The sequence below is a fragment of the Gobio gobio genome (genome assembly GCF_949357685.1).
Source record: "Gobio gobio genome assembly, chromosome: 19".
Taxonomy (NCBI): Eukaryota; Metazoa; Chordata; class Actinopteri; order Cypriniformes; family Gobionidae; genus Gobio; species Gobio gobio.
In genome coordinates, this window is record NC_137112.1 from 1513254 (window position 1) to 1525753 (window position 12500).

Sequence of the window (12500 nt, forward strand, 5' to 3'; positions counted from 1 at the left end):
TAATGAAGATTTTTTTAATGGTTTTAGTGAACTATTATAACCCTGATACTTTATTGAATATGTGTCAAATACTGGTCTTTCCTCCTGACTATGAATTAAATGGGAATGAAATTAAATACAGTTTATTGTGTAAGCAAAAACGAATATATAATGCGTGACTTTCCTCTTGCTTTTATTTGTTGACGAAAATGACAGTAAGTTTTCGTCATAGTTTTTGTCATCCAACACTAGTTTTTATTTAGTTATCGACTCGTTTTTGTCAGTGAAAAAAGGTCGTTGACGAAAATCATGACGAAAATTATTCGTCAACGAAATTAACACTGGGTAAAACATGGCATTCTGGGTAAATCAACACCAGCAGATTTACACAATCAGACTAAATGTGTTGAGCTGGAGAACAATGAGGAGTTTCTGTCCATCAATGATCCAAACAGTGGCTAATAAAACACATCGGATATTAGTGTTGCCATGGTTACTGCACAATAACACGCGGGATGATGTCACTGATGGGCGGCGCACACACACTGATTTAAACATTCATATTTGGGATAAAGTCAACACAATATATAACACTGATCTAGAGGAGATTCTAATCCTAAAAAATCTTACATATTGCGCCTTTAATGCAGCAACAACAGCGACATAATGCCTACGCAATGCAAATTTTGTTTACAAACATTTGCATGAACGAATAAAAGATTGAGTTACATAACAGTCAGTCCATGCATTACTTCTGCCTCTTTATTCTCCTGTGAATCACAGAGAACTGAGAAAACACACATTGCGTTAGTAACGCATGAAAGTGCACGAGTGGATTCCTCTACAGCAGGAAGTAGATGGAAGATGTGCATGCTGTGCATCATGAGTGCATGCGTGTAAATGCGTCTCAAGCGCCGTTTTAGAATGTATAAGTAGAGTGAGCTGTCAATGCACTATATATTTGCGTTTATTGTGATGTTTACCCTGCGCGTCCCCGCCGCTGGTCAGAACCGCGATGGCTTTCCCCGCGCCGCTCATCCGCAGCTTCTCAAAGTCCAAATGGTGCATGATGGAAGATCACAGATATCAGCCGTTAACAGCGGAAAACACACGCACTGATTCCCGTGAAAGCTCCTTACATTCACCGTACGCAGCGCACGAATTGTGTCGGGGGCGCGCGCTCGTCTCTCCGCCTCTTCTTTGTTCTGCGCGTTCACGTCTCGAGCTATACTTTTCTGCTCGTTTTCGAATAATTAAGTGATAAAACATCGAATTATCTCTAATGTTCTTATAGTCATTATAACTAATTATACGTATAAACAATAACTATTGTTCAATTAATGCTCGAATAAACAGTGAATTCCTCAATTCAAACCTTAAAAATATACCCCGCTGACTGCATCAGCGTATTTTATGGCATAATGTGTAATGTTTTAACCGTAAAAAAGTTAATGAGCTAAAATATTAATGTTATGTTTGGAAAAACATTGACATAATCTGTTGTTGCGGGTCTGAGGTGAATCTGAGGTGTTTTGCCGCGCTCTGCTGGTGACGCGCGGAACTGAGCCGTTGTCATAGACGCGGAGTGACGCGCATGCGCATGCGCAGTGACTGACGGACAGCAGCGATGTGATGTTCAGACGCGATCGGGTTCAATATTGACGCATTTCCGAATAAAACCTCAACATTTATCAACATGAAATTAACCCGCAAACTCGTCCTGGCTCGGGCTAAAGCGTCGGACCTGGAGAGTGTGAAGAAATTAAACTGCTGGTGTGTTTTCTGCTGTTTGTTAGCGGTTAGCCTGTCGTTTATTATGATTTTCCATGTAGTCTGAAGTTAGATGTGTGCGTTTAAAATGAAAATATTTGCTGAATAACTGTTTTCTCTAATCATTTCTTCGTGTTTTTAGGGGCTGTAATCTGACAGACGTGAGTATTGTATATTTTTTCTCATTTATAATGTTTAAAATACCATAATATTACAAATAAATGCCATAATATCACAAAACTGTTAGCTATGGAGGAGCATTTCTGCCACATGAGAACAAAAATCATGCTTAGGTAAATCTTAGTTATATACAAAGTCATAATTTTGACCTAATATGTCAGTTTCCAATTTTTATCTCAGAAATTTGACTGTGATGTCATAATTTTATTGCTGTAAAATCGATCAATAAACATAAAAGTTTGTTGTTATACGTGTTTATATATATATATATTAGGTCTGTCAAAAGATTAATCGCGATTAATCGCATCCAAAATAAAAGTTTGTGTTTACATAATATGTGTACTCTGTTAATTATTATTTATATATAAATACACACACATTCATGTATATATTTAAGAAATATTTGCATGTATATACATTTATTTAATCTATAATATATATATAAATGTTTTATATATAAAAATAATATTTTTTTCTTAAATATATACATGCGTGTGTGTGTGTATTTATATATAAATAATAATTAACAGAGTACACACACATATTATGTAAACACAAACTTTTATTTTGGATGCGATTAATCTTTTGACAGCCCTAATATATATACACACATATATATATATATGTGTTTTCCATATTCATATGCCATAGTATATCCAACTATTATATAATATGACATTCATTCAGCACCGTAGTATATATAAATGTGTTCCTTTTCCCACAGATCTCCATATTTGAGCAGATTCCTAATGTGGAGGTTCTCACACTGAGGTTTGTTTTGAGCTTTCTGGCAATAATCGATAATAATCTCATGATATATCTGTGACAGCGGCTCTCTCTGTGCTCTCAGTGCCAATCACATCTCGTCTCTGGAGCACATCTCGTCCTGTCAGCACCTCAGCGAGCTCTATCTGAGACGCAACAACATCCAGAGTCTGTGCGAGCTCCAGCATCTGAAGGGGCTGAGCCGTCTGAAGGTCCTGTGGCTGGCGGAGAACCCGTGCTGCGACCCTACTGACCCGGGCACATACCGGCTGACCGTCATCAGAAACCTGCCCGGACTGCACAAGCTAGACAACCAGGGTAATGCACGATACTCCTACATCACAGTAATCTCATTACATAATGCACGTTACTTGTAATGACTTACTTTACCTGTTACATCAGAAAGTAATCTGATTACATGCTGTTACTTGTAATGGGTTACATTACTTGTTACATCAAAAAGTAATCTGATTACATAATGTATGTTACTTGTAATGGGTTACTTTACTCGTTACATCAAAAAAGTAATCTGATTACATAATGAATGTTACTTGTAATGAGTTACTTTACTGGTTACATCAAAAAGTAATCTGATTACATAATGTATGTTACTTGTAATGAGTTACTTTACTCGTTATATCAAAAAGTAATCTGATTACATAATGCACGTTACTTGTAATGAGTTACTTTACTCGTTATATCAAAAAGTAATCTGATTACATAATGCACGTTACTTGTAATGCGTTACTTTACTCGTTACATCAAAAAGTAATCTGATTACATAATGCTGTTACTTGTAATGCGTTACTTTACTTGTTACATCAAAAAGTAATCTGATTACATAATGCATGTTACTTGTAATGACTTACTTTACCTGTTACATCAGAAAGTAATCTGATTACATGCTGTTACTTGTAATGGGTTACATTACTTGTTACATCAAAAAGTAATCTGATTACATAATGTATGTTACTTGTAATGGGTTACTTTACTCGTTACATCAAAAAAGTAATCTGATTACATAATGAATGTTACTTGTAATGAGTTACTTTACTGGTTACATCAAAAAGTAATCTGATTACATAATGTATGTTACTTGTAATGAGTTACTTTACTCGTTATATCAAAAAGTAATCTGATTACATAATGCATGTTACTTGTAATGAGTTACTTTACTGGTTACATCAAAAAGTAATCTGATTACATAATGCATGTTACTTGTAATGAGTTACTTTACTCGTTATATCAAAAATTAATCTGATTACATAATGCATGTTACTTGTAATGAGTTACTTTACTTGTTACATCAGAAAGTAATCTGATTACATGCTGTTACTTGTAATGGGTTACATTACTTGTTACATCAAAAAGTAATCTGATTACATAATGCACGTTACTTGTAATGAGTTACTTTACTGGTTACATCAAAAAGTAATCTGATTACATAATGCATGTTACTTGTAATGCATTACTTTACTTGTTACATCAAAAAGTAATCTGATTACATAATGCATGTTACTTGTAATGAGTTACTTTACTTGTTACATCAGAAAGTAATCTGATTACATGCTGTTACTTGTAATGGGTTACATTACTTGTTACATCAAAAAGTAATCTGATTACATAATGCATGTTACTTGTAATGAGTTACTTTACTTGTTACATCAGAAAGTAATCTGATTACATAATGCATGTTACTTGTAATGTGTTACTTTACTCGTTACATCAAAAAGTAATCTGATTATATAATGCACGTTACTTGTAATGGGTTACTTGTTACATCAAAAAGTAATCTGATTACATAATGCATGTTACTTGTAATGTGTTACTTTACTCGTTACATCAAAAAGTAATCTGATTATATAATGCACGTTACTTGTAATGGGTTACTTGTTACATCAAAAAGTAATCTGATTACATAATGCATGTTACTTGTAATGCGTTACTTGTTACATCAAAAAGTAATCTGATTATATAATGCATGTTACTTGTAATGGGTTACTTGTTACATCAAAAAGTAATCTGATTACATAATGCATGTTACTTGTAATGTGTTACTTTACTTGTTACATCAAAAAGTAATCTGATTACATAATGCATGTTACTTGTAATGTGTTACTTTACTTGTTACATCAAAGTAATCTGATAACATAATGTACGTTACTTGTAATGCATTACTTTACTCGTTACATCAAAAAGTAATCTGATTACATAATGCTGTTACTTGTAATGGGTTACTTTACTCGTTACATCAAAAAGTAATCTGATTACATTATGTACGTTACTTGTAATGGGTTACTTTACTTGTTACATCAAAAAGTAATCTGATTACATAATGCATGTTACTTGTAATGTGTTACTTTACTTGTTACATCAAAGTAATCTGATTACATAATGCACGTTACTTGTAATGGGTTACTTGTTACATCGAAAAGTAATCTGATTACATAATGCACGTTACTTGTAATGGGTTACTTTACTTGTTACATCGAAAAGTAATCTGATTACATAATGTACATTACTTGAGTAGTTATAATGACAGATGAAATCATGAACCATGAGCAGAAAATAATCAATTCATTTATAAAACGTCCTTGTTTAGTTGTACAATAACGTAATATATAGCTCAAAGATATGAATATTCATGAGTTTGTTCTGTCAGTGGTTACAGAGGAGGAACTCACACAAGCATTAAAGGAAGGGGAGGAGCTTGTGAGCCCTCCAGGCCCCGCCTCCACCAGCTCAACCAATGGCCTTACAGAAGCAGACTCCGAGAACGACCCTCTTAATTACAGTATGGAGGAAACCAAGTAAGATCTGGTGTTTGTTTCTGCTGTGTTTGCTCTGTGGATGTGGAACTGAACACACACTGATGTCTGTGCAGTAAAATCCGTGCTCAGCTGGGAATGAAACTTCTGCCTCGAGACAAGTTCCCATCGCTATCGTCCCCGCGAGAGGCCGGAGACGCGTCTAAGAGGAAGGTACAAACCGACACACACACACACACACACACACACACACACACAGAGGTCTCGTTCAACACAAGATCATATGCAGAGTTGGGGAAAGTTCACTTTTAAAAGTAATTTGTTACTTCCCCAATTACGTTACTTTTTATGGAAAGCGTAACACATTTGCTCTGGATGAGGCTCTTCCTGGTGTTTTTTACTTTGAAGTTTTAATGAGCACATTTTTAAATGCAGTTATGTATTTTTGAAAAAGTAACTTGAATATTCGTTATAATATACTCGTTACATCTAAAAGTAATCTGATTACATAATGTACGTTACTTGTAATGAGTTACTTTACTTGTTACATCAAAAAGTAATCTGATTACATAATGTACGTTACTTGTAATGCGTTACTTTACTCGTTACATCAAAAAGTAATCTGATTACATAATGCACGTTACTTGTAATGAGTTACTTTACTTGTTACATCAAAAAGTAATCTGATTACATAATGTACGTTACTTGTAATGAGTTACTTTACTTGTTACATCAAAAAGTAATCTGATTACATAATGTACGTTACTTGTAATGAGTTACTTTACTCGTTACATCAAAAAGTAATCTGATTACATAATGCATGTGACTTGTAATGCGTTACTTTACTTGTTACATCAAAAAGTAATCTGATTACATAATGTACGTTACTTGTAATGAGTTACTTTACTTGTTACATCAAAAAGTAATCTGATTACATAATGTACGTTACTTGTAATGAGTTACTTTACTCGTTACATCAAAAAGTAATCTGATTACATAATGTACGTTACTTGTAATGAGTTACTTTACTTGTTACATCAAAAAGTAATCTGATTACATAATGTACGTTACTTGTAATGAGTTACTTTACTTGTTACATCAAAAAGTAATCTGATTACATAATGTACGTTACTTGTAATGAGTTACTTTACTTGTTACATCAAAAAGTAATCTGATTACATAATGTACGTTACTTGTAATGAGTTACTTTACTCGTTACATCAAAAAGTAATCTGATTACATAATGCATGTGACTTGTAATGCGTTACTTTACTCGTTACATCAAAAAGTAATCTGATTACATAATGCACGTTACTTGTAATGCGTTACTTTACTTGTTACATCAAAAAGTAATCTGATTACATAATGCACGTTACTTGTAATGAGTTACTTTACTCGTTACATCAAAAAGTAATCTGATTACATAATGTACGTTACTTGTAATGCGTTACTTTACTTGTTACATCAAAAAGTAATCTGATTACATAATGTACGTTACTTGTAATGAGTTACTTTACTTGTTACATCAAAAAGTAATCTGATTACATAATGCACGTTACTTGTAATGAGTTACTTTACTTGTTACATCAAAAAGTAATCTGATTACATAATGTACGTTACTTGTAATGCGTTACTTTACTTGTTACATCAAAAAGTAATCTGATTACATAATGCACGTTACTTGTACTGCGTTACTTTACTCGTTACAAAGTAATCTGATTACATAATGCACGTGACTTGTAATGCGTTACTTTGCTCGTTACAAAGTAATCTGATTACATAATGCACGTTACTTGTAATCAGTGATGGGAATAACGGCGTTACTAACGGAATTATTTTTTTCAGTAACGAGTAATCAAACAAATTACTTTTTCTCCCGTTACAATGCCGTTAGCGTTACTGAGGAAAAAAATGCGGCGTTAGTTGTGTTACTATAATTGAGCTCACTGAAGCGCTTTTCATCCGAACAGGCTCTCTGTCAGTTGGACCTGCAACGTGTGTGTGTGTGTGTGTGTGTGCGCGCGCGCACCAGCCATGCGTGTTGGGGGTGGGTGCGGTGGTACACATAACTGATGATGATTGGTGGGTGGGAGACAAGGTTGAAGTTGATAGGTTGAGTTCACACCTATTTTTTTCACGGTCTATGGTTCACACACACACACTATTCGTAAGAAGTAACTAGTAACTATAACTAATTACTTTTTTAAAGTAACGTGCCCAACACTGCTTGTAATGCGTTACTTTACTCGTTACATCAAAAAGTAATCTGATTACATACTGCTGTTACTTGTAATGCGCAGGGTTGCCAACTCTCATACTTCCAGGCTCAGTCTAACGCTCTCACTCTGCCCAACTTAATCTCACGGCAAACTGCCAAATCTGCTTTTGATATTAAACTTAAGCCCTATTCGCAGGGGATTAGTTGTATCTGGACCTCGTGTGATTTAGAAATGACCCCCTCCACATCTGAGTTTTGCGCGGCACATTCGCACGGGATAAGCAAGCCTGTGATTTAACTCCCGGATATGATGTCAAGACATGTAAAAGTTTTTTCGTTATAGATATAGCTGTATGAAATTATAAACAGCCGTATCAATATCATTTTGATTGTTTTATAGTAATACAAATAATTTAGTTCAGTTGGAGAACAGACGCAATTAAAAACTGAACTGCGCAATAATAACAACATCCGACGGAAGATTCAGTTTCAAAGCTAAATGTAAAAGCGCCCATTTAAGCGAGTTTGTCATATGTTCTGTTTTTGTGTTTTTCATGAAGAATAATATTAAACACATTCAAGCAATTTACTCCCAAATTGCTCATTCTAAAGTTAAAGTATAATCCGCGCGGGAATTCGACGGTGCGCATTATATGCAGCCTAGCTCTATTCTTCGTGAAAGATAACGATAAAAATGCGCACAGGAAACAAAAACATTGCAAAAATTATTTATGATCCGCCTAATCCCGGCCAAATCACAGATGCCGATTCACACAGGACTAATATTATCACTGGACCTCGTGTTTGGTGAAATATGGCAGGCCATTTGCGGGGGAATTTTTATTTTACAAATCACAGACATTGCCGATTCGCACGGGATTAAGATCACAGACATTCTCTGCAATTATTACAATTCACCAGAGGTCCACAGATCATACTAATCCCGTGCGGATAGGGCTAAAGGATTTAGATTTTTAAAGTTTTAATGCGAAATTTAAACAATAAATATAATTTTTGCGCTAATGTGGCCTAACAGTTAAAGCCAGAGGTGTTGTTGTGACTCTCGTCTCCTGGTGTGTGTTTCACGAGCTCAACACTTCTAGATCTGAGTCAGTGAATGTGAATGACTTGATTATTACATCAACCATATTTACAGGATTATTATATTATGGAGAGTGATGGAGATCAACATTGTGAACATTAATGTTAATGTTTTTATTGTGTTTAGCCCTCAGGTATTCCTCATTAATTAGTCACACTCATAGAACATTTATTTAATTTGACCATCAATGAGTATATTTCAGTTCAATAATATTTATTGAATATTTTGAGGATATCTTTTGGTACTAAATACTATTTGTGCAATAATTATTGTCAATTAATGACCACTTAAAATATTTTTCTTCTAATATTTGTATGATTTATTTTACAATCAGTGTAGTAATTAAGATTAAAATAGATAATTACAATGCAAAGAGGAGAATTAGAGTCATTATGTGGCTGGAAATATAATATAATATAATATAGGTGCCTTTATGGCTCTTTAATAAATATACATGTGTCTAATCTAGTTGCTCAAAATATTGCAGTTTTGCATTTTAATAAATATTTAGATATGATCAAACACTAGATTTCTTTAAATGTGAAATTTTAAAACGTTAATAACTCCTAATATTGTTAATGATCAGGGAGAGTGTGTGATATATTTAGGGTCTGGGATTGTGTGCTACAGCTGTTTATGATAATTCTAGAAGCACACACGTGTGAATATTAATGCATGCGAGCACATAATTTAACCCAAGAAATGTTTAAAATAGTGCTGAGGCAAACGTGTGTTTCCTGTACAGTAGAATATACACATGTGAACTGATACTGAATCAAGATCCATATCGATATCTCAGTCCAAACTGCAGTGCTCATGTGCAGCTGGTGTGTGTGTGTGTGTGTGTGTGTGTGTGTGTGTGTGTGTGTTTCAGAGTCACACACTGGAGGCGGTTCTGCTCCTGCTGAAGGATCTGGACATGGAGGAGCTGAGGATGGTTCAGTCCATCACAGAGAGCAAACTCAGATCACACAGTCGACAGAGAGACACTTCTCCCATCTGCTCGTGAACACACACACACACACACACACACACACACACACTGACACTTACTATGAGGCTTTATTTGTTAAAGCATTTGCTAACATGAGCTGTATAATTCTTACTGCTTTTATCGGTTGTTCATGTAAAAATACAGTTAATTCATGTTAACTTCTGATTTAAATGCATTAGTTAATGTTGAAATGAACGAAGAATGATATTGTTCATATTAAAGGATTATTTCACTTTTAAATAAACTTTTGCTGATAGTTTACTCACCCTCATGTCATCAAGATGTCCATGTCTTTCTTTCTGCAGTCGAAAAGAAATGAAGGTTTTGGATGAAAACAGTCCAGGGTTTTCTCCATATAATGGACTTCAATGGGCCCCAAACGGGTCAGTTTCAGTGCAGCTTTAAACGACACCAGATGATGAATAAGGGTCTGATCTAGACAAACCATCAGCTTCTGAGAGAAACCCAGCAGTATTTATGATATTATTTTACCTCTTATCAGACGAGCGTGATCATCTCTGAGCTCAGCCATAACTTCCGGAGAGTGAGGTCAAATACGAGCGTGGTCATAGATATATTGATAGTAGATGCCTCATTCTACTGATCTGTGCAGGCACTAATGAGGCATCTATGTATACATCTATGACCACGCTCGTATTTGACCTCACCAAGCGGAAGTTATGTCTGAGCTCAGAGATGATCACGCTCGTCTGATAAGAGGTAAAATAATATCATAAATACTGCTGGGTTTCTCTCAGAAGCTGATGGTTTGTCTAGATCAGACCCTTATTCATCATCTGGTGTCGTTTAAAGCTGCACTGAAACTGTCATTTGAACCGTTTGGGTCCCATTGAAGTCCATTATATGGAGAAAAACCCTGGACTGTTTTCATCCAAAACCTTCATTTCTGTTCGACTGCAGAAAGAAAGACATGGACATCTTGATGACATGAGGGTGAGGAAACTATCAGCAAAAGCTTATCTAAATGTGAACTCATCCTTTAAGTGATGCATTAATGTTGATAAATGAAGCCTTATTGTAGAGTGTTGTATAATCAGTGATGTGTTTGACGTTAGTCTCAGATATGATGATGATGATGATGATGATGTCGAGCGTGACCAAGTGGCCTTTTCCTCTTCTAACTCAAACACTTTCCCGTTTTGGAGAAACTTTTCTTTGTGATGAAGTGTAAGAAATCTTAATGTGTTGAAATAATACACACGAGAATGTATTTTTCTATGTAAATAAATTCAGGTGCACGAGAATATTTATTGTTTCCATCATAATCTACACAATTTTACAGAATACTGTACACAAATAGCAAAAACAGGAATTGAGTGTCATTTAAACCTGAACCAATCACTGATGAGGACGTGAGTTATCGTCTGTTTCAATCCTCATGGCTTTTCTCCAGGAAGTCCGTCAGCGTGGCGTTATCCACCGGGATGAGGAGATACTCCACGCCATCTGTGCCCTGACACACACACACACACACACACACACACACACACACACACACACACCTTTAGTGATCACTTCAGTTATTAATTATATTTATCATAACGTTAAAGTTTTGTTAATAAATGCAGTTGCTAATAATATCACGTTTGTTTATTGTAAATGTGACAGTGAAGCTCAAGCTTGAGTTGATGAATCTTCAGCTCTAGAGCGTCAGAATCACGTCTAGTCGGACGCTTGAACATTTTCAATCCATTCGTGTGAATTGGATGTGTGTATTAATCGAGAGTTTGAAGCGAAATAGACGCGCGTTCAAGCCATTCCTGGAGAAATATGTCATAAAACACCTCTGCCTCTTTTCATTTTCATTAAATATATATATTAATCATTAATAGCCACACACACACGTGTTCCAGGCGACGCCTACATCATCTTCACTGCATGTGTGTTTAAATATCCTAAAATATAAAGTAGGGACGCACTGATATGATCTTTTGGGGGCGATACCGATTTTAACAAGCAATTATTGGCCAATACCGATATTTGTCACTTGCGCTCTTATTTGAAATTGTCATTTAAAATAGAGTTTTTAAAGTAAAAACAAAAACATTAACTCATAGCCGACTAGCTAGTTTATATCTGCATTATCAAACAATTATAATCTAATGAACATACACTGGATCCTTTTAACATTCACCAGGCCAACATAAATATACATGTTTATATTAGGGCTGTCAAAAGATTAATCGCGATTAATCGCATCCAAAATAAACGTTTGTGTTTACATAATATATGTGTGTGTACTCTGTTAATTATTATTTATATATAAATACACACACAAGCATGTATATATTTAAGAAAAAAAAGTTATTTTTATATATAAAACATTTATATTTATATATATTATAGATTATATAAATGTATATACATGCAAATATTTCTTAAATATATATATGAATGTGTGTGTGTATTTATATATAAATAATAATTAACAGAGTACACACACATATATTATGTAAACACAAACGTTTATTTTGGATGCGATTAATCTTTTGACAGCCCTAATTTTTTTTATATATATATATATATATAATATGAAATAAACAGTGCTTTTTAAGTAGGTTTAATGTTAAATAGCACTGCATATTCTTCACTGTATAAATTAAATGCATATATTATTATTAAATTGAGACGTAGCTCTTCTGTACAACATTAATCCTGTCACAATTACTGTTAAACTGGACTTTTATTTTGACGGGTTGTCGT

At 34.5% G+C, this 12500-nt stretch overlaps 3 protein-coding genes across 5 annotated transcripts in view; 1 reads left to right on the forward strand and 2 right to left on the reverse strand.

Moving 5' to 3' along the window:
• LOC307143129 (ATP-dependent 6-phosphofructokinase, liver type-like) overlaps nucleotides 1-1148 on the reverse strand; it is a 61908-nt gene extending 60760 nt beyond the window's left edge. The window contains exon 1 of the mRNA XM_079844434.1: nucleotides 963-1148. Coding sequence (XP_079700560.1) covers nucleotides 963-1047 — 85 coding nt within the window. The 5' untranslated portion in view covers nucleotides 1048-1148. The remainder of the gene's footprint in view (nucleotides 1-962) is intronic.
• A 472-nt stretch (nucleotides 1149-1620) lies between these two features.
• On the forward strand, nucleotides 1621-9916 carry LOC307143521 (cilia- and flagella-associated protein 410-like). The gene is made up of 7 exons (XM_079845156.1): nucleotides 1621-1752; nucleotides 1892-1910; nucleotides 2654-2700; nucleotides 2780-3012; nucleotides 5357-5504; nucleotides 5579-5675; nucleotides 9657-9916. Exons 1-7 carry the CDS (start codon nucleotides 1676-1678, stop codon nucleotides 9789-9791), a joined length of 756 nt encoding a protein of 251 aa, XP_079701282.1. The 5' UTR covers nucleotides 1621-1675; the 3' UTR covers nucleotides 9792-9916.
• orc2 (origin recognition complex, subunit 2) overlaps nucleotides 5259-12500 on the reverse strand; it is a 38662-nt gene continuing 31420 nt past the window's right edge. Inside the window, exons 16-17 of one of the 3 annotated variants that reach the window (XM_079845154.1) lie at nucleotides 11127-11250; nucleotides 5259-5664 (exon numbers count right to left, since the gene is read on the reverse strand). In XM_079845154.1, the coding sequence (XP_079701280.1) occupies nucleotides 11167-11250 (84 nt within the window). In that variant the 3' untranslated portion in view covers nucleotides 5259-5664; nucleotides 11127-11166. Of the gene's footprint in view, nucleotides 5665-11011; nucleotides 11251-12500 lie in introns of those variants that run through there. The other 2 variants (XM_079845153.1, XR_013818614.1) reach the window with 2 other exon arrangements.

Bases quoted from the DNA above. Each gene is read 5' to 3' on its own strand.
- LOC307143521 (XM_079845156.1), top strand. From the start codon at position 1,676: ATGAAATTAACCCGCAAACTCGTCCTGGCTCGGGCTAAAGCGTCGGAC. The intron at 2,701-2,779 runs GTTTGTTTTGAG...CTGTGCTCTCAG, and splicing joins GTGGAGGTTCTCACACTGAG to TGCCAATCACATCTCGTCTC. The intron at 5,676-9,656 runs GTACAAACCGAC...TGTGTGTTTCAG, and splicing joins GAGACGCGTCTAAGAGGAAG to AGTCACACACTGGAGGCGGT.